Below are 18,114 nucleotides of genomic sequence, written 5' to 3' on the forward strand. Positions count from 1 at the left end.
ACTGTGAAAATAATACAAAAAAAAAAAAAAGGGTGCCAACTTATTACAATAATGAGTTCTTATTTTTTAGACTTACTTAGCTTTTACCTTGTTAACCTTTGCTCTTCCATGTATTGTTACTCGTTATCTTGAAAACGTCTTCCTGCAGCAGTAATGCTAATTGTGTGCCACCACGTGCACTTCTCACTTCTTTCAGTGTAGCATTACCTTGGGAGCTCACTTAAAATCAAATTCTATGGCTACTACATTGGTTGATACAGTTGCTGTACGGTGTGCCAGTCAAACTCCCATTGGCAATAACTTGTGCCAATTGTGCAAGGACAGAAATACTCACTGAATAAGAGAAGCCACTTAAAATGTTCTCATTTTTCTTTCTTCTTTTTTTTCCCCATTACCCTGACCTAGGAGCACACAGCACTCACCTGTCTTTTCACTCTCAGAATGTTTCTCAGATTCTCCCAGATGTTTCATGTTGGCCACTAACAGCTTCACTAATTTATTCCATTCCCTCCCCACGTAATGCTGCTTTTTCCAGGGGCCCTGTGTAACTGTTTGATGCAGACCTGTTTGCCATTTGCCTAATCCTCAGCCACCTTCTGTAATTGCCTCATCCCATCTCATTTTCCCCTTGTTCTTCCTAGCCCTGTGACTCGCTCCTTGCCTTCCACTGTCAGTGGCTCCATGGTCCCTGTTGCCACAGGGAATCTGCTGGGAGGTTTGCCTGTCAGCCCTGGGAATTTACAGGGTGGTTTTGCAACATCTGAGGACTACGACTATCAAAAGCAACCCTGGGACCCTGAGCCCAGGTCCAGACAGTTTTCTCAACTAATTGCTAAAGAAAAATAATTGAGTAACTTAAAGAATGGCCATCAGCACTGTGCAGTGCAAAACATCTGGAAATTACATCTGGGAAGTATGTCTTTATATCCTGACAAGTAAACCCAGGATCTCTCAGTAATTCAGTCAATTAAGGTACTGTTGGTCATGGCTGTGGCCACTGTTCTTTACTGCTGTTCTTTACCATTCTTCCAGTAAATGAAAAGCAATCAGGAAAATTAGAATCAGGCTTGGCTTGAACCCAAAGGAGTTACAGGATTAGTTTAGCACGGTTCCTGTCCATTGAAAAAATAAACAGAGGAGTTAATTTAACAATTAAAAAAAAAAAAAAGTTCAGTTTTCAGCAGTTTACTGGTCATTTGTGGGAAAAAGTAGGTCACTTTGTCAGGAGGTTGCAGACCAAGGAAAAACAAATAAAAGCTTGTAGAAGAGATACCATTGTTACTAAAAATTAACTTGATGTCAAAAAAGTGTTGGTAGAAGGTGGTAAGGCACTGGGAACTGTAAGAGTGTGAGAGAGACACAAATACTGTTGGCTTTACAAGTTCGTGGACATTTAAAAATTCTATTCTAGGTCAAATACTTTCATCTCCTGATGCTGGGGAAATAACACATTATCACATTATCTCTGAAATTTTATAGTCAAGCGCTTACAGAATTGCTAAAACCTGCTTTTGATTTGTTGTGGGTTTTTTTTTTTTTTGGCTTTTATATAAGATGGCGTTTGTGTTCATTAACTTAAATGATTCACAGGCCTCTGCTCGGCTGGGCTGTCTGTTCCATGTGCTGTTACTGAGGAGCGGGCCGAGGACTGGCCTTTCCTCACAACAGGCTGCTTGGTCCATCAGCAGGCTCCGTGACGTGGCAACACACGCTTTAGCCAGGCCAAACAACTCGTAACGCTGTCATCGGGCATGAAACTCAAGGAAAGCTACAAAGAAGCAAGCGTTCTCATTGGAACATGCTGGTTCAATTCAAAATATGTGGAAGTCGTTCTGTATTTAACTATCCAAAGCAATGTTAGGAACCAGCTGGAAGAGCTGGAAACCAGCCCGAGTGTGTTTCCCATTTCTGATCACTGACAACAAAGGAAGGAGTCATCTGGAGGCACGATGCGGGCAAGAATCCCATCAGTGTGAAAATGCAAATACACCTAAAACTGCTGAGACCTAGAGGAAATAGTTATAGAATTGCGCCTGGACTTTCCTACTTCTGTACTTGGCAGCTACTCTTAAAGGTAATGTTTCACTGAACTGTTTTGGGGTTTTTTTTCATGCAAAATTATTTTGTTGTTGAAGAAAACTTCCCTAAAATGATCTCTTATTTTAGAGCTTTCACATTCCAGCAGATGCTTTTGTTACTTCCGACTTAAAAATACTCTTTCTCTGTTTAGGAAGGCCACTAAGTTCCAAGACAGCCCGACAGCGTTGTTTGGACTGGTTTGGTAGAAATGCGTGTTCTAAAAGAGCAAAGCTCTGAATGAACCATAAGCCTCACAGGATCCAAAATGGAATAGCCCCATTTATCATCCCCAACTAAAAACTCCTGTTGCACCCAGCTTTTAAACTACATACCTGTGAGGAAGCCAGGCCTCTCCCACAGAAAATTCCTCTAGGAGCTTATCCCACTCCTGAAGAAGCCCAAACATGTCTGGTTGCACTAGTGGGATACTTATGCACTGTTCCCATCCAGTTTCAGCTCTGTGAATGCCCTCTTCGTTGTAATTATACACCACACCTGAAAACGAAGAGCAACAGATTGGCAAGGAATCTCCAACAAATTGGAAAATCACATTTATATCCTTTTTCTTTATTTTAAGTGGGAAAAACTACTACTACTAGTTTTCCACGCTGCCATTCTTCCTTAGACTAGCTATCCCCTAGCTTCCCATCACTGGCCACAGAGTAGAAAATGCTTCTAATCAAAAACCTGTTCTTTTTTACAGTGTAATTTCAAATGTCTTTTCATAAGGAAAGCAACTTAAGGATGACCAGACCTCATTTTTAAACCCACAAATTAGACCACTTTTGTATTAAATAAACATCTCAAGTGAGATTTTACAAGGTGGGCCTACTCTAGGAGAACTTGATGTGATTTTTAATGTGCTTTTTTTTTTTTTTAATGGGGGGATTTATTTTTTAAATTAGGGGTATTTTTAGAATTAGCAAAAAAATTTGTTTAAGTCAACATTTCCTGAAACTTCTTTTTAAAAGTAGGCTGCGTAACTTTTTTATTTCCCTGTGTCAGGAACAGAAGTCACCTCTCAATTCCATTCTGTGCAGCTCCTCAGCACGAGAGGAGAGGTCTGTGGCTTTGATTTGAAGCTCTGTGAATTTATCTGTGGGATAAATTCTTGTATTTGAGACTTTCTGATCTTTATGTGATGCTGTTTTGTAGCGAATGGCTAAGTTCCTGGTTCTGGTACCCGCAGCAGGCTGAGGAATTACGTTCTTCAACAGCAAAGCATCAGATCCTTGGATGTTGCAGTGTTTTTAAGAGGTACCAGGTGCTGCCGCAGGAGCTGAGGTGGCTCTGAAATAACTGCCATGTAATTCAGTGATCATAGGCGGAGGGGGGAGGCCAAAACTGGGCGTACAGTCTAAATATGAGGTATGGGAGATGGGCAGTGCTTTGAAAGGCAACTACAAAGTGTTTTTGGCAGTGCTAGATTAATGGTTGGACTCAACGATTGTAAAGATCCCCTCCACCCCAGACGATTCTACAAAGTGTTTTTTACCGTGACTGTTGGTTATTCCAACGTGAAGGTCGGATTCCCCGTCGTATCCTCTGAAAGACAGAGAGTGGTGCTGGTGATGGACCTGAGCATCGCTCGGCCCTGTCTCTGTCTCACAGCAGGTGCTGCCTGGGGAGGCAAAACTCTACTGAAAACCTGGAAAAGCCGGGTTTTATTTCCAGAGCGGGGCCTGGCGGGTCAGTTCCCGGCTGGGCGAAGGCCCTCGACAGGGGGGCTCCCCACAGGCCCCGGGGCACACAAGGCGGGAGCCGCCTTCCCGCCAGGCCTCCCCCCGGTGCGGGCCCTACCCGAGGAAGGAGCCGGCGGTGGGCCGCAGGAGGAAGGCGCGGGGCGCCTTCCCGCCAGGCCTCCCCCCGGTGCGGGCCCTACCCGAGGAAGGAGCCGGCGGTGGGCCGCAGGAGGAAGGCGCGGGGCTGCCGGTGGCCGTATCGGAAGGGGCTGGGCAGGCGGAGGGGGGCGGCGGACAGCCCGGCGCCGCTCAGGGGGAGGCCGCAGGCGGGGCAGCGCGGCGGGGCCCGGCGGCAGAAGATGTCGGCGCGGCAGTGCCTCACCCGCAGGATGGCGGCCTCCGCCATGGCCGCCGCTCCGCCCCGCCTCTCCCTGCTGCTGGTGGCGGTGGCGGAGGCCGGGCGGTGCCGGGCCTGGGCCCGTGAGGAGGCGGCGGCGGGACGGGCCGGGGGGGGGTCACGGCGAGGCTGGGCCGCCTCCAGCCGGGAGCTCCGCTCTGAGGGCCCAGCGCCGCCGCCCCGGGACGGGAAGGGGTTTGCAGAGTTCCCCCCGGGACCGACCCCCGTCCGTGTCCCCCCTCCGCGCTGAAGGGGCTTCTCTGAGCCGCCTCCGGCCTGTCCGAGCCACACGGGGCTGGATTCCCGTCTGAGGCCTGGGAGAAAGAACTGCACTTTTGGAAGACCGTAGCGTCTGAATTCGTGAAAATGTTTACTTTGCAGCCAGCTCTGGTGTGGGGGGTTCAAGGTCTCGCTGTTTTCCAGCTCTCTGGGTGTGGGGATGAGGAGGAGCGAGACGCGGGAGCTTGCCTTGAGCTGCCAACAGGGTTATTTCGGAGACCCGGGCGCTTGCCTTGAGCTGCCAACAGGGTTATTTCATACCATGAATGCCACATTCAATATAAATTAGAAAGTTTGCTGAGGAGTTTTCTCTCTCTCCCTTGATGGCGATGGTCCAGAGAACTCCTTGCCACGGTGCTGGAGCCCTGAGCCCTTCCCTCCCTCCCGAAGCCACATCTCTCGTGGTGTCCCACATGGGCTGTCCCTGCTGGGAGGGCACGGCTCCCTGGGATGGGGTGGGGATAGCCCTTGTGTATTTTATATTGGTATCAAGATCAATGCTGGTACTTTAGTATTACTAATGTTAATTATTTAGTCTTATTCTACTAGATCTATTCACATTTCAACCCTGGGGTTTCCTTGTTTTTTTTTCTGATCCCCTTTCCCAGGTGGGGAGAGGTCACGGGGTGAGAGAATAATTGTCCAAAATGCAGTAAATTGTTGTGGGTTCCTCAAGCCGTAACGCCCTCCTCCTCCCCCAGGTACTACTTGCAAGGAGTGTGTCGGGAGGGAAGCAAGTGTCTCTTCTCGCATGACTTGTCTACGAGCAAGTCCTCTACCATCTGCAAGTACTACCAGAAGGGACAGTGTGCCTATGGGACTCGGTGCAGGTAAAGACCCCACTCCTTTTGGAACAGCAAATCAAAGATGGAGAAAAGATAAGACTTTTTCAACAACAAATGAAATAATGTAGTAAATATAAGTTTTTTCTCCCCTGACCCAAACCAGCTTGTGGATGCGATATTGTAGTTTTACTCTGCCTTGGCTTCACCAGGTATTTTACTCTGTAGAAATTAAGCTTCAGGTCTTACGTATTTATTTTTTTGTAATCCAGTTCTTGTTATAGTAAAACCTATTAAATACAAAAAATACCTGCAGCTTCACACGAAATGGGACTTGGCTCCATGGTTTGCTTTCCATGTGACTGAAGTGCCTGGAACCAGGTGGTGTTTCAGCAGCCCTTCGCTCAGGTCTCCTGATGTAGCCCGTAGCCTCCCTCATGTGGATTCTAACACCCAATTTTTGAGGACTTTCAGTTCTGCCTTAGAGCAAAGTGTTTTTCTGGTGCTCCCCGAAGTTTGGTGTGAAAGCTGAACCAGTGCCACACCTTTTCCTGAAGTCCTCTGGTTGAAACTCTGTGTAAATACTCTGCATTAGTTACTGTTGTTACATTCCATCAGGGACGGGCAGCATGGAAAGTTTTTTGGGGAAAAATTCTGTTCATGGGTGAGAAAGCTGTGTTTGTACCTTCACCTGATGGGAATGGGGGATCTCATGGCGTTGCTGTGATTGCAGTGGCTTAGTTTTATTTCCTTTCCTTTGCTTAGTTCACGGCACGAAATTTGGATCTTTACTGCACTGATTGCTTCTGTGCTGCTGCTGGAGTGTGTTTCTGTAGCTTTAACAGATGTTTTGAGTACTTTCCTATCTGTTTGCAAACCCTGCATCTTCTCCTGTGCTGGGGGAGCATCGAGTCTAAGTGCTGCTGCTTGCAGGGGGAGAAGGAGATCACGAAAGGTTGCTCCTTCCCGCACAGCACCCTGATGTTGTTTCTCTGAGAAATGCCAGCAAACCATTTGTGTGAGGACATGACGAAGAACTAATTTAATATGCATATGAGTGATGTTCTTTCAGCGGTGCTGGATATCTCTGGAGAAGAAAATATAGGTGTGCTTCGAGAGGTGTCCATTCTTTGAGGCTGAGAAACCTTTTACTCTGGCTTTGAAAGAAACTGAGCAGTTCAGTCAACTTCAGAACAATCCTTTTTTTTTTTTTTTAAAAAAAGGAGCTATTCAGTTGTATTTTGTTTAAATATTCACTGGGGCCGTGTACCTCCACCACGCCAAGTTTAGCCTTTTTATGGAATCATAGAATTGTCTGGGTTGGGGCCTTTGAGATGCAACCATCAACCTGACTGATAAAACCCATCACTAACCCATGTCTCTAAGCAACGTGTCAACCCGTCTTTCAAATCCCTCCAGGGATGGGGCCTCAACCCCTTCCCTGGGCAGCCCATTCCAAGGCTTAAGAACCCTTTTACGTGAACAAATTGTTCCCAATCTCCAATCTGAACCTCCCCTGGTGCAACTTGAGGCCATTTCCTCTTGTCCCATGGCCTGTTCCTTGGGAGAAGAGACTGACCCCCCCTGGCTACCCCCTCCTTTCAGGGAGTTGGAGAGAGCCAGAAGGTCTCCCCTCAGCCTCCTCTTCTCCAGGCTGAACACCCCCAGCTCCCTCAGCTCCTCCTCACAATACTTGTGCTCCAGACCCCTCCCCAGCTCCGTTGCCCTTCTCTGGACCCGCTCCAGCCCCTCAATGTCTTCTTTGTGGTGAGGGGCCCAAAACTGGACACAGCCCTTGAGGTGGGACCTCCCCAGTGCCCGGTACAGGGGGACCAGCACCTCCTGAGTCCTACTCCCCACCTCTCTTTCCTTTTGCAGGTACGACCACACCAGGCTCCCTGCCCCAGGGGGGGCAGCAGCCCCTGCGCCGACCCCCCGCTCCTCGGCCGCGCTGCACAACCCTCGCCACCCCCCTGAGCAGAGCGCGCCCATCGTCCGGAGCAAGCTGCGCGAGACGGGCAAGCGGGAGAAGAAGACACTGGTGCTCAGGGACAGAAGTGAGTGGGAGGGGTGCTGTGCCTCCTCCTCCTCCCTGGCGCTTGGTGGGAGTCAGGTTGTTTTTTCTCCCTTTATTCCTTGAGTTTCATGGAGAGGTGCAGACACACTTCCTACCTGATGAGGACTCTTTCCTATAAATGCTTTTGCCCACCAGTACCTTTTAGTGACCGTGTCCATCTGACTTGTTTTTAGCCTAATGTTCCCTGAAGGATGCCTTTTGCTTTGGGGAATTTATTGGGATGGGTTTTGGGTTTGATTTGGGGTGGGATTTTTTGGTTAAAATATCTCTACCGCTCAGATCTTTATGTGCATTTTGTTCTCAACATGAAAGCATTTGAAATGGTGAGAAACCTGGCTGCTTTGTGGCACGTGGAGGATTGTGCCAGCCCTTAGGAACACAAGCACGGAGCAGTGGGGGCAGAGGAGCCAAGCCCCCCCTCTGCTTGCTCGCTCTTCTCACCACCACATCTTATGACCATCTGAAATATAAGAGGGTTTTTTACCCTATTTGTAAATAGAAAACAGGTGGAGAAATCTTGAAATCGAACTTTTCAGTAGGTAGCTTGTGAAAATTCTTGTGATTTGTGAGTAAAAGGGCCTTAGAGATGAGAGGAATTTTTTTTTTTTTTTTTTTTTTTTTTAAAAAGAAAAACCCACCTGGTAACCATTGGAAACAAAGTACGTGGAGCTCCTTGTGTGGGTTTTGTGCAGTGTCTTGAGCGTAATACGGTTCCTATTACGTTTCTGTTTCCTAAGATCTGTGTGGCTTGAATGAAGAGAAGCAGAAGCCCGGCGCGGCGAGCGAGGTGGTGTGTTGCAGTGACCAAAATGATAACCTGGAAGTGAAGCCCCACTCCTACCTGGAAGCTATCTGCAGTGGGCTGGAGGAGCCGGCGGCCGGCAGCGCCTGTGCCGATGGGGAGCAGCTGTGTCCTTACGCGGCGGCGGGAGCCTGCCACTTCGGGGACCGCTGCCTCTACCTCCACGGGGACGTCTGCGAGATATGTGGCTTGCAAGTACTTCACCCTTTCGACCAGGAGCAGAGGAAGGCTCACGAGATGGTAACATTGACACGCAATCGCTGTGAGATTTGCGTTGCTCGGTGCAGGATTCGGGGTTGTTTGCTCTAAAATCCAAAGATGTGTTTTGCAGAAGAGCCTGTTGTTCCAAAGAGCTATTGTTTTGTTGTTTATTTATAAAACGATCCTAAGAGAGGTGTGTTCCAGTACCTAGGACTTAAATGGTAGTGATGGTGCAGGTAGCCTTTTACAGCAGCTTCCTTTTTTTGTGTTTATTTAGTTATAAAACGATCCTAAGAGAGGCATGTTCCAGTATCTAGGACTTAAATGGTAGTGATGGCGCAGGTAGCCTTTTACAGCAGCTTCCTTTTTTTCCCATTTCATCCTTATGGGAAACTTGCTGGCAGCTTTCTCCCAGAGCACCCTAAACCTCTACCAGGAGAAGGTCTTTTGTAGCTCACACGATGCTGCAGTGGTGCGTTATGTGCAGCAGGAGAGAGGAGCTGTGGGCTGCTGGTGCCTCCTGGGAGATCGCTCTCATCTCTCTGGAGGTCTCTGATCTGAGACCTCTTCACACATCTCCTCTTGGTCGTGGCTGATTTCAGGGCAGGGTCAAGTAGGGACAGACTCGACGGAGTATGAACATTTTGGAGCTGAACTTGAAGTAGGACAGCTGGAGGGACCGGAGGAGGAATTGGCTGGGTAAAGATATCCTTAAGGGGCTGCTTTTTTCTCTGCCTGGCTACCAGATCTAGGTCAGGTACAGAAGTTCTCAAGGCTGAGGAGGAAGAAGACCAGCAGCGTTAATGGTTACTGAATCATGTGTCTCTCCAGAGTCTGGAGTAGAATCCAAGGGGTTAAAAACCTCTGGTTTTGTGCGAGCAGCATATACTTGCAAAACATGCTGCTGTAGGAGTTCCCACTTCTCCTGGGAGCTTTTTGGTATCTGGCATATTGTCCTGTCACCACTGCTGTCAGGTGCTCAGCTCCAGAAGCAGAGGTGTGGGTTGGATGAGAAGGTGCAGTAGGCAAAGTGCTGCTACTAATGTGGAATTATTTTATGTCTTTTTTAAATTATTATTATAATTGAAAGCTTTAAGTTTATTTGTCAGGTCCTGAGAGCTTTGAAAAGTGGTGGAACTATGGAGGTGTAACCAGCAGCTCACTGCGTAGTGCTGTGAAAGTGTAAATTGGCTGTTGAGTGTCAGTGCTGGGATGAGAAGTGCTGTGGGAAAAGCCTGGAGTAAGAGACTGATTTCTGAGCAGGGGTAAAGCTTGGTGTTGGGTCAGTAAGTGTGGCCTTAATGGTAAGGAGAGAAACATCTTGAGTTGTAATCCCCATCTTGAGTGTAATACCCATCCTGGACCCAGAATTAGATGGTTTTAGAGGTGTTTGTGCAATTCCTGTTCCATGACAGAGGTACAAAAAGAAGTAAATGCTCAAGCAGCCTCCTTTCTGATACTCCTGAAGCTGCAGAGGACACCGAAGGGCTGAAATACGTGATTGAGTTTACTGTTCTTAAAATTAATGAAGGGTAGGAATGGTGCTCTTAATGAGTGTTTTTCCTGTCACAGATCCTTTTCATAGACACGTTTGTTTTAGGAGGAGCAGGCTGTTATGTGGCTGCAATAACCAGTGACATCTCTCCCGTGACAGATGTGCATGGCGACGTTCGAGCACGACATGGAGAAGGCCTTTGCCTTTCAGGCAAGTCAGGACAAAGTGTGCAGTATCTGCATGGAAGTGGTGTACGAGAAACCCTCGGCCTCCGAGAGGAGGTTTGGGATCCTTTCCAACTGCAACCATACCTACTGCTTGTCTTGCATCCGGCAGTGGAGATGTGCCAAGCAGTTCGAGAATCCCATCATAAAGTAAGTTCATGTTCTCCAGAGTCCCTTCCCCGTGGCCTGTGTTGGTGAGAAGGGGTTCTGTACCTCTCAGTACTGACAAAGCTATTAGTAAGGTCTGAGCTCAGAAAATCCTGGTCCAAGCGCTGGCAAATTCCAGGACGTTGGAGTGTGGCTGTGAGAAGAGCTACCTTCAAGACCAGGAGAACACATCAGTTACCCTTTGGTAACGGTTTATTTACGTGCTGCCATCCTGTATGGGAAGAGCTTGGCCCTTTTTGGCTTTTCCCTCTCTCATTGCATTGAAGGTGGGCAAAGTGCACGGATGTGGACTCTGGGGCAAAGTTCATGTTCTCCAGAGTCCCTTCCCCGTGGCCTGTGTTGGTGAGAAGGGGTTCTGTAGCTCTCAGTACTGACAAAGCTATTAGTAAGGTCTGAGCTCAGAAAATCCTGGTCCAAGCGCTGGCAAATTCCAGGACGTTGGAGTGTGGCTGTGAGAAGAGCTACCTTCAAGACCAGGAGAACACATCAGTTACCCTTTGGTAACGGTTTATTTACGTGCTGCCATCCTGTATGGGAAGAGCTTGGCCCTTTGTGACTTTTCCCTCTCTCATTGCACTGAAGGTAGGCAAAGTGCACGGATGTGGACTCTGGGGCAGCTGAGTCGACCTCTGTCCTTCACAGTAACCTGGGTGCAAAACCAGTGACTCCTTTTTTTTCTATCTACATGCTTAATTACTGGATTTTTCTCTAAATTATAGCTTACCCAAGCTAAATCTCCCATTAATCACACAGAATCACAGAATCTTCTAGGTTGGAAGGGACCTTAAAGATGATCTTGTCGAACCGTCAACCTCATGTTGACAAAAATAAACACCCACACAACAAACAAGAAGCATCACCATCACTAAACCATACCTCCCAGCACTACATCAACCTGTCTTTTGAACACCTCCAGGGATGGTGCCTCAACCACCTCCCTGGGCTGTATCGGAATAAATGCCTTTATCTTTTAGCTCTATAAAAAATGTATGCCAAACATGCATCTTATTAGGTGAGATTTTAGATGAGGATTTAAACCATCTGATTAGGGCAGACTCCTTGTTTGAGCATCTCGTTGAAAGCTCTCTCAAGGTACAAGCCTGCTGAAGAAAAAGTGGGAAATATTTTCAATCTGCTGCCAAAAGAGGCTTTTCTGCACAGCCTTCATTATAAATGTCACTGAAGTGAATGTTAGCTCGTTAGGACGTAACTCGTATTGGAGTCGAGCTCTTGCTGGACAGGTACTGAGATATTCTGCCTACGCTGGGGACTGTGAGGGTTTGGGGGTATTTTTTTCAGAAACAGCACCCTAGAATCCATTTTGAAATCCTTCAAACGTGTTTTTACATTTCTCCATAACGTTGAACACGCTGGTTGTTGCAAAGTGAATCTAAAGGAGGGACTTGGCTTAGATCTAAAAGCCCTTCCTGCTGGGATCAGGGTGTTCTGGGGGACTCGGGCGGGGGGTAATAAAGCCTTTCCTGGGCCTGTTGAGGTACCTGGAGCTGTGTATTTCATTCTGGATCGTAGTTTTTTGTGTAGAAATCCATCTCCTAAACCCACCAAGTGAACGACTCATCGCTGCTGGCAAAGGTGACGTTTCAAAAGGCTTAGAGACCTTCCTGTGTCTTTTTTTGGAGGGGTTTGGCTTTCTGCAGCGTAACAGCCACGGGGTGTTTGTGCACCCTGGGATCAGCAGGTGGGGTTTACCTTTGTGTATTGAGGAAATACCTGGTACTTTTGTTCAAGTCTAGAAACAAACTCAAGGCGGCACAAGCCCTGAGTGCCCTGAATTGGGTCATTTCACTTGAAACTGGTACCAAAGGTGCCCGTGTGCCGTGGTGACGCGCGAGGAGGTGTCTGTGCTTCGGGGTGACAAACCAGCTCCCTTTCCCGTGGGACGCTGCTCTTTCTGGCAAAGGTACTGAGGAGCATCGTGCTCAGGAGGTAACGGAGTGTTCCTGGTCTGTCCTGCTCTGTCCAGGTCCTGCCCAGAGTGCCGTGTGATATCCGAGTTTGTCATCCCCAGTGCTTACTGGGTGGAAACCAGCTCCCTTTCCTGTGGGACGCTGCTCTTTCTGGCAAAGGTACTGAGGAGCATCTTGCTCAGGAGGTAACGGAGTGTCCCTGGTCTGTCCTGCTCTGTCCAGGTCCTGCCCAGAGTGCCGTGTGATATCCGAGTTTGTCATCCCCAGTGCTTACTGGGTGGAAGACCAGGAGAAGAAAAACGAGCTGATCGAAGCGTTTAAGCAGGGAGTGGGGTAAGTTCAGTGACCACGGAGGCTGGGTGCATTGTCCTTAGGGCACATACACCAAGACTCGTGTACTTTGTCAACCAAAATGCCAGTATTTTTAAACTATATCGTTACAAACCCTTCTACAGAGAACTCTTAATATCTGTTAGTGCTTTTATTTGGCTTTGTGACTGCCCCGAAAAGGTCTGTCGTGTGATTCTAGATCAGAAGTCACTCAGATTCGCTGTGCTCTGAAATGTGGAAGCTATTTCTGTTTTCTGTTGATCCCTCAGACGTAATTAATTGCCTGGAAGGTTGTCAGTTACTGAGGAAAACAAATAGGGAAGGGGAGTGTAATAGTCTCTTGAAATATGGGATAAAAATTCATGGGGCTTTTGTATTGTCTACTGGAAAGGGAAAATACTCCCTGGCTGCATTCTTCAGCTGCACTTTGTTTTCAATACCCTGTTGCTGGCCTGGGTTTTCATTTCAGTTCTTAAGGACTTTGAATTGAGGGTGGAAAGTTGCACTCAAAGGCCTGCAATTTGTGAAGGGCCACGTCTCAGCGGGGTCAGGTTCTGTGTCACTGGAATGGAGGTGCCAGGGTGTCCCCCAGGTTGGGTTTGGCTCTTGGCAACTGGATGTACAGAGGAGAACACAAAAAGGGGTTTTGCTTAAGAGCTCAGCTTGAGGCTGAGAAATGGTGTTGGAGATAAAAACCTCTTTGGTACAGACATTCTATGGATGGAGCTCTTGGAGGTCAGTTTAACTTGAGGATTTAGTATTGTCTGGAATGAAGAAATGCTAATGAAGGGCCATCTGAGCAAAGAGAAGGGGTCACACCAGCACAAATCTATTCTGATTCATACACCTGTGCAAGGTTAAAAAAGTCCAACCTAGAAAGGTGGAAGTCACAGACCACCTGGGTTCCAAACCAAGGCAAACTCATTCTGCCTCTAGTGCGCTGCCAGGCTGGGGGGTTTGGGGTTTTTTGGTTATTGTTGAGCTTTCTTCTCCATTTAGTTGCTATTCGATAGGCTGTAGGTTTGACAGGTGTCTTAGGAATCAGTGCCTACTAAGGGGACAAGCTCAATTACATTTTCTCTGTAGGTGTTTGTTTTTGTAGAACCACTCTGCCCGAGCATGGTTGTGTGCTGAAGGTGTAAGAACACCTTTGTTAAAATTTGGTGCACAGCTAGAACGGCTTGGTTGAACAACAAAGCTGATGGAAACCTGGGACAATACTTTATTTAAATCTTCCAAAGGAGCTGGGCGGTTGTGTGCCCTTTGTAAGGAACACCTTTGTTAAAATTTGGTGCACAGCTAGAACGGCTTGGTTGGACAACAAAGCTGATGGAAACCTGGGACAATACTTTATTTAAATCTTCCAAAGGAGATGGTGAGAGGAACTGGTTCATAAACACGTAGCAGCAGCAATCCTAGAAAAATAGCAACATATTTGCTCATTATAATGCAAATGCACGTGTAGGATCAGTGTTCCTTGAACATCTCTCATTTTCCATGTTAAATCTCTGTGACTTCTGATGCTGGTCTTTTATGTATTAGCCAGGGAGTGTGACCTCTCTACTTCCTTACCAGCTGAAGGCAGTAACTCTCTCTCTTCTAATGAAATCAGGAAAAAGCCCTGCAAGTACTTTGAACAAGGGAAAGGAACTTGCCCCTTTGGAGGGAAGTGTCTCTACCTTCACGCTTACCCAGACGGGACACGAGCGGAACCTGAGAAACCGCGGAAGCAGCTGAGCTCTGAGGGCACCGTGCGGGTAAGGGGGTGCTCCCAGCAACAGCAATTAAAAACACATTTTCCATGTAAAGTGCACGACTTAAATACATTTCATGCCTTGGAAAAGTGAACTTTCCTTGAGGCAGAGGTTTGTTACCAGGGAAAGGAGAAGGTGCCTTTTATTTAATAGCAAAAATTTATGACTGGTTATTTTTTTCAACCAGTCCTTCTCATGGCAAACCTTTCTTCAAAGGAATTCTGCTGTTAAAGTATTAAAAACTCATCTCGCGTCCCTGCAGAGAGCTGGAAGTAAGACCAAGAAGGTTAAAACCTTCTCAAAAAACTCATTATGGCTTGGCCTGCTGCTTTAATGGCGATACAGCTCGTTAGTACGGGCCAGTCTGAGCTCACTGTAGCCATATTGTAGCACTAAGGAGTGTTACAGTGTTGAAATTCAACTTTCATAAAAATAGTTTAATTTCTTTGACTTACAATGCTGTTCTTTTATGTATTTCTTTGAATTTAACAGTGAACGTTGCCGAGAGTGTTAATAAATCATAGAATCATAGAATTGTCTGGGTTGGGGCCTTTGAGATCATCTAGTGCAACCATCAACCTCACTCTGATAAAACCCATCACTGACCCGTGTCTCTAAGCAATGTCTTCACCCGTCTTTCAAATCCCTCCAGGGATGGGGCCTCAACCCCTTCCCTGGGCAGCCCATTCCAAGGCTTAAGAACCCTTTCTGTGTAAAAATTGGTCCTAATCTCCAGCCTGAACCTCCCCTGGTGCAACTTGAGGCCATTTCCTCTTGTCCCATCACCTGTTCCTTGGGAGAAGAGACCGACCCCCCCTGGCTACCCCCTCCTTTCAGGGAGTTGGAGAGAGCGAGAAGGTCTCCCCTCAGCCTCCTCTTCTCCAGGCTGAACACCCTCAGCCTCTCCTCACAAGACTTGTGCTCCAGACCCCTCACCAGCTCCATTGCCCTTCTCTGACCCAAATCCAGCTTTTCAGCCTCTCACTTTATTTTTTTTTTTAATGAAGCAACAAGACTAACAAGGGGCACTTTCTTCTCTTCCAGTTCAACCCAGCTTTTCAGCCTCTCACTCTCTTTCTTTTTAATGAAGCAACAAGAGTAACAAGGGGCACTTTCTTCTCTTCCAGTTCTTCAATTCTGTCCGACTGTGGGACTTCATCGAGGACCGGGAGAGTCGGACTGTGAGCAGCACAGAGGATGGAGTCACGGAACTTGGAGAACTTTTCATGCACCTTTCCGGGGCGGATGAGGATTCCACCACTTCTCAATAAAGAGCCCCAAAGGTGGTGTCTTCTCCAGCGAGCGAGCTGGTGGTGATTCAACTGTGCTTTTTACTCTCTACAGCACGCTTAGAGTGGCCGTGCCCCGTGGTTTACTTGTGCAGTCTTGGTAAAGTTTTCAGATAGTTTTGGGTTGGGTTTGTTTGGGTTTTTTTTTTTTTGTATGGCAACAAAAATCCGAAAATATATTTAAAAAGGTTAAACTGATTGCATGGAAAAAAAAAATCCCTCCATCCCAAGAGGGTTTTCTCCCTCTTTGGCCTAACGTGCGCTGTCTTGTGAGCTGAGTGGTCGTGTAAATACAGCTCCTCTCTTACCAGTTAAAGCTTAAGCTGTTCAAAACTTGCTACATCTATTTTGATCTATTTTGGGTGCTTTTTTTTTTTCTCCTTCCCCCTCCACTAAATCAACTAAACGTATATCCACAAAAAGCCACTGGGAATAACGGTCAGTAGAGCTTTTTTCTTCCTTAAAAAGGAGATTTAAGAACTAATGTGCTATACCTCAAAGCAGAGTTCAGAATCAATTTGCTGTGTTCCTACAATGAGTGTTGCAGGAGCGGGGCCTGGACCCTGCCTGGCTCTCAAATATTCTGCAAATCTTTAGGGTTTTTTGACTGTGTTTTAAAATTATTTAAAGTATATATAGTGGCAGGAAGCGTCCCCTAGAGCGTCCTTTGTAAGCAAATACAATCCAGGCAGAGCAATAGAAATGACAGGATTTTGGAAACTGTGTAATGAGAGCAAGTAGTTACTGTCAATAGGCATCGCAACAGTAACAGGTAAATATTATTTTTTTTCAATTTAACTAGTTCAAATGTATTTAACAGGAAGGGAAACCTCGATTCGGTTAAATGAAGTAGCCAAAATTAAATGAAGTAACTATGTAATTTTTCTCATCTTTTTATGTGGGTGATCTTAAATTTTGCAGCTCTACAACATGAATTGTTGCTTTTTGTAACTGAAAATTATTTGTTTTAATGGCTGCTTTTCTTAAAAGAAAAAAGACAGCCATCTCAGGCTGCTGTATCTGCCTGTGGCTCTGGCACAGGGTAATAGTTACAGAACAGCCCCCTTTCCAGGTCGCTGCCTTCCCTCACGTGTGGCTCTGGCACAGCCAGGGGTCCCTTTTTGACAGATAATAGTTACAGAACAGCCCCCTTTCCAGGTCGCTGCCTTCCCTCAGACTGGACACAACAGAGGCAGCTGCTGAGGAACAGCACAAACCAGCCGTGGTTGGGATCAGAGTCTTCTTGAGCACGTCCAGAACATGCTCTTAAAATAAGCAGAGGGTCAAATTAACCGATGGCTCGAGGATAAGACTTTTCCACCATTATTTTCATCCTAAAGTTAATTTTTAACAATACTTCCTGCCAAGGCCTGAGCTCCTCACTGTTCTATAACCACTTACTTGTCAGCTTCTTTTTAGAACTGGCCTATGAAGGCACCAGTAAAGCTCTAAATCCAGTAAATCATATTAGTGTAATTCCTCATCACTAATGACAAGGCTGAAGGAAGAAGTCTCCCTAAGAGAGATGCAAGTACTACAAGAACAATGTTCAAAACGTAATTTCTGCCCCAAAATTGTGTCCCTGCTGTAGCTTGTCTCTAGCTGGTCTTGCACACCTTTTTTTTTCCCCAGGGAGAAATATTTTCAGTAATAAAATACACCCTTTTTTAATAAAAAAGCCCATGGAGAGGGTGTTTGCCTCAAGACAGCACAAACCAGGTAACAATAGTCTGAAATGAAGAAGTTCACTTGTTTTTCAAAGCTACCTACAGGCACCACGGAGACAAGTTTTAATGTAAGAGCGCTAAGATTTAAACTTGGATCCCTTAAACTCTTCACTCAGCAGCTTTCATCTACTTTGACATCAAATGCTGGTCAAAAAAAGCCTATTTATCAAAAAACCTTTAATTTTTCAAGAGACACATAACCTGTTTTTAAAATCAGGAGCTAATGGTTTCTTTCTGGAAATCAGAACTAATGTAAAAGCAGCTTATCCTTTCTCCTGCCCCCCCACCCCTTCTTAAACTTTCTCTCTTACTACAATGAAGGTTAAGATGCGAGTTAAAATAGTTAAAATAGCAAGAATATTATGAAAAATAATGCAGAACTACATGGAACAGTTTCCTTCAACCCTCAATTTACTTTTTAGCAAGCAAATCTTACGGTTGTGTCCAATTACCACCAAAGGATTAGTGTTCTCATTGTATGATATTCTGAGGACAAAGTCTAGATATTATATAAAACAATAAATTCTTAGATTAAACCACCTCTTTTTTTGTCAGCTGTGAAGTTCAGCCAAGACAAACCGCTCTCTTCCACCCAAGCAAACACCAGGTTGACAGAAGAGCACCCACAGAGCAAACCCAGTGGTGCTTGGTAGTACCTCCCTGGGGGTTCTTAATGCACAGATGCTGCTGAAAGATTATTACAGTAGAATAAAACCCATATTGTTAAGAATATGATTGGAAACCTATAGGTCATCGTATCAAGTGTGTTTTTACTATATCATCTATCCCAGTAACTTTTTAAAATGATTCAGAATGTCATTTTCTGAGGGTTTTTTCAACTGGAGATGTGTACGTCCGAACTCTGGATTACTACATTAAATGATGACATTGAATCTTAAA

The 18,114-nt window shown here is 46.3% G+C and overlaps 2 protein-coding genes and 1 long non-coding RNA gene across 5 annotated transcripts in view; 2 read left to right on the forward strand and 1 right to left on the reverse strand.

Annotated features, from left to right (window-relative positions):
* MKRN2 (makorin ring finger protein 2) overlaps window positions 1–15,825 on the forward strand; it is a 21,817-nt gene extending 5,992 nt beyond the window's left edge. The window contains exons 2-8 of the mRNA XM_014951668.1: window positions 5,139–5,267; window positions 7,098–7,276; window positions 8,034–8,338; window positions 9,954–10,168; window positions 12,337–12,447; window positions 14,057–14,201; window positions 15,326–15,825. Coding sequence (XP_014807154.1) covers window positions 5,139–5,267; window positions 7,098–7,276; window positions 8,034–8,338; window positions 9,954–10,168; window positions 12,337–12,447; window positions 14,057–14,201; window positions 15,326–15,469 — 1,228 coding nt within the window. The 3' untranslated portion in view covers window positions 15,470–15,825. The remainder of the gene's footprint in view (window positions 1–5,138; window positions 5,268–7,097; window positions 7,277–8,033; window positions 8,339–9,953; window positions 10,169–12,336; window positions 12,448–14,056; window positions 14,202–15,325) is intronic.
* On the reverse strand, window positions 63–4,178 carry LOC106893585 (MKRN2 opposite strand protein-like). Of its 3 annotated transcripts, none has more exons than XM_014951669.1 (3): window positions 3,962–4,178; window positions 3,575–3,624; window positions 63–2,574 (listed from the first exon to the last, which is right to left on the reverse strand). In XM_014951669.1, the coding sequence occupies exons 1-3, from the start codon at window positions 4,165–4,167 to the stop codon at window positions 2,399–2,401; spliced, it is 432 nt and encodes a 143-aa protein (XP_014807155.1). In that variant the 5' UTR covers window positions 4,168–4,178; the 3' UTR covers window positions 63–2,398. The 3 variants fall into 3 exon arrangements, 1 of the variants encoding a protein (XP_014807155.1); XR_001413107.1 differs by having other exon boundaries at window positions 2,476–2,574; window positions 3,575–3,700; window positions 3,962–4,090; XR_001413108.1 differs by lacking the exon at window positions 3,962–4,178 and adding an exon at window positions 3,880–3,924 and having other exon boundaries at window positions 2,476–2,574; window positions 3,575–3,700.
* Window positions 15,826–15,845: 20 nt separating the features above from the next.
* LOC106893588 lies at window positions 15,846–18,114 on the forward strand. The gene is made up of 2 exons (XR_001413109.1): window positions 15,846–16,559; window positions 16,646–18,114. It is a non-coding gene; the product is annotated as an uncharacterized LOC106893588 (long non-coding RNA).

Source organism: Calidris pugnax, unplaced genomic scaffold (genome assembly GCF_001431845.1).
Source record: "Calidris pugnax isolate Ruff unplaced genomic scaffold, ASM143184v1 scaffold201, whole genome shotgun sequence".
Lineage (NCBI taxonomy): Eukaryota > Metazoa > Chordata > Aves > Charadriiformes > Scolopacidae > Calidris > Calidris pugnax.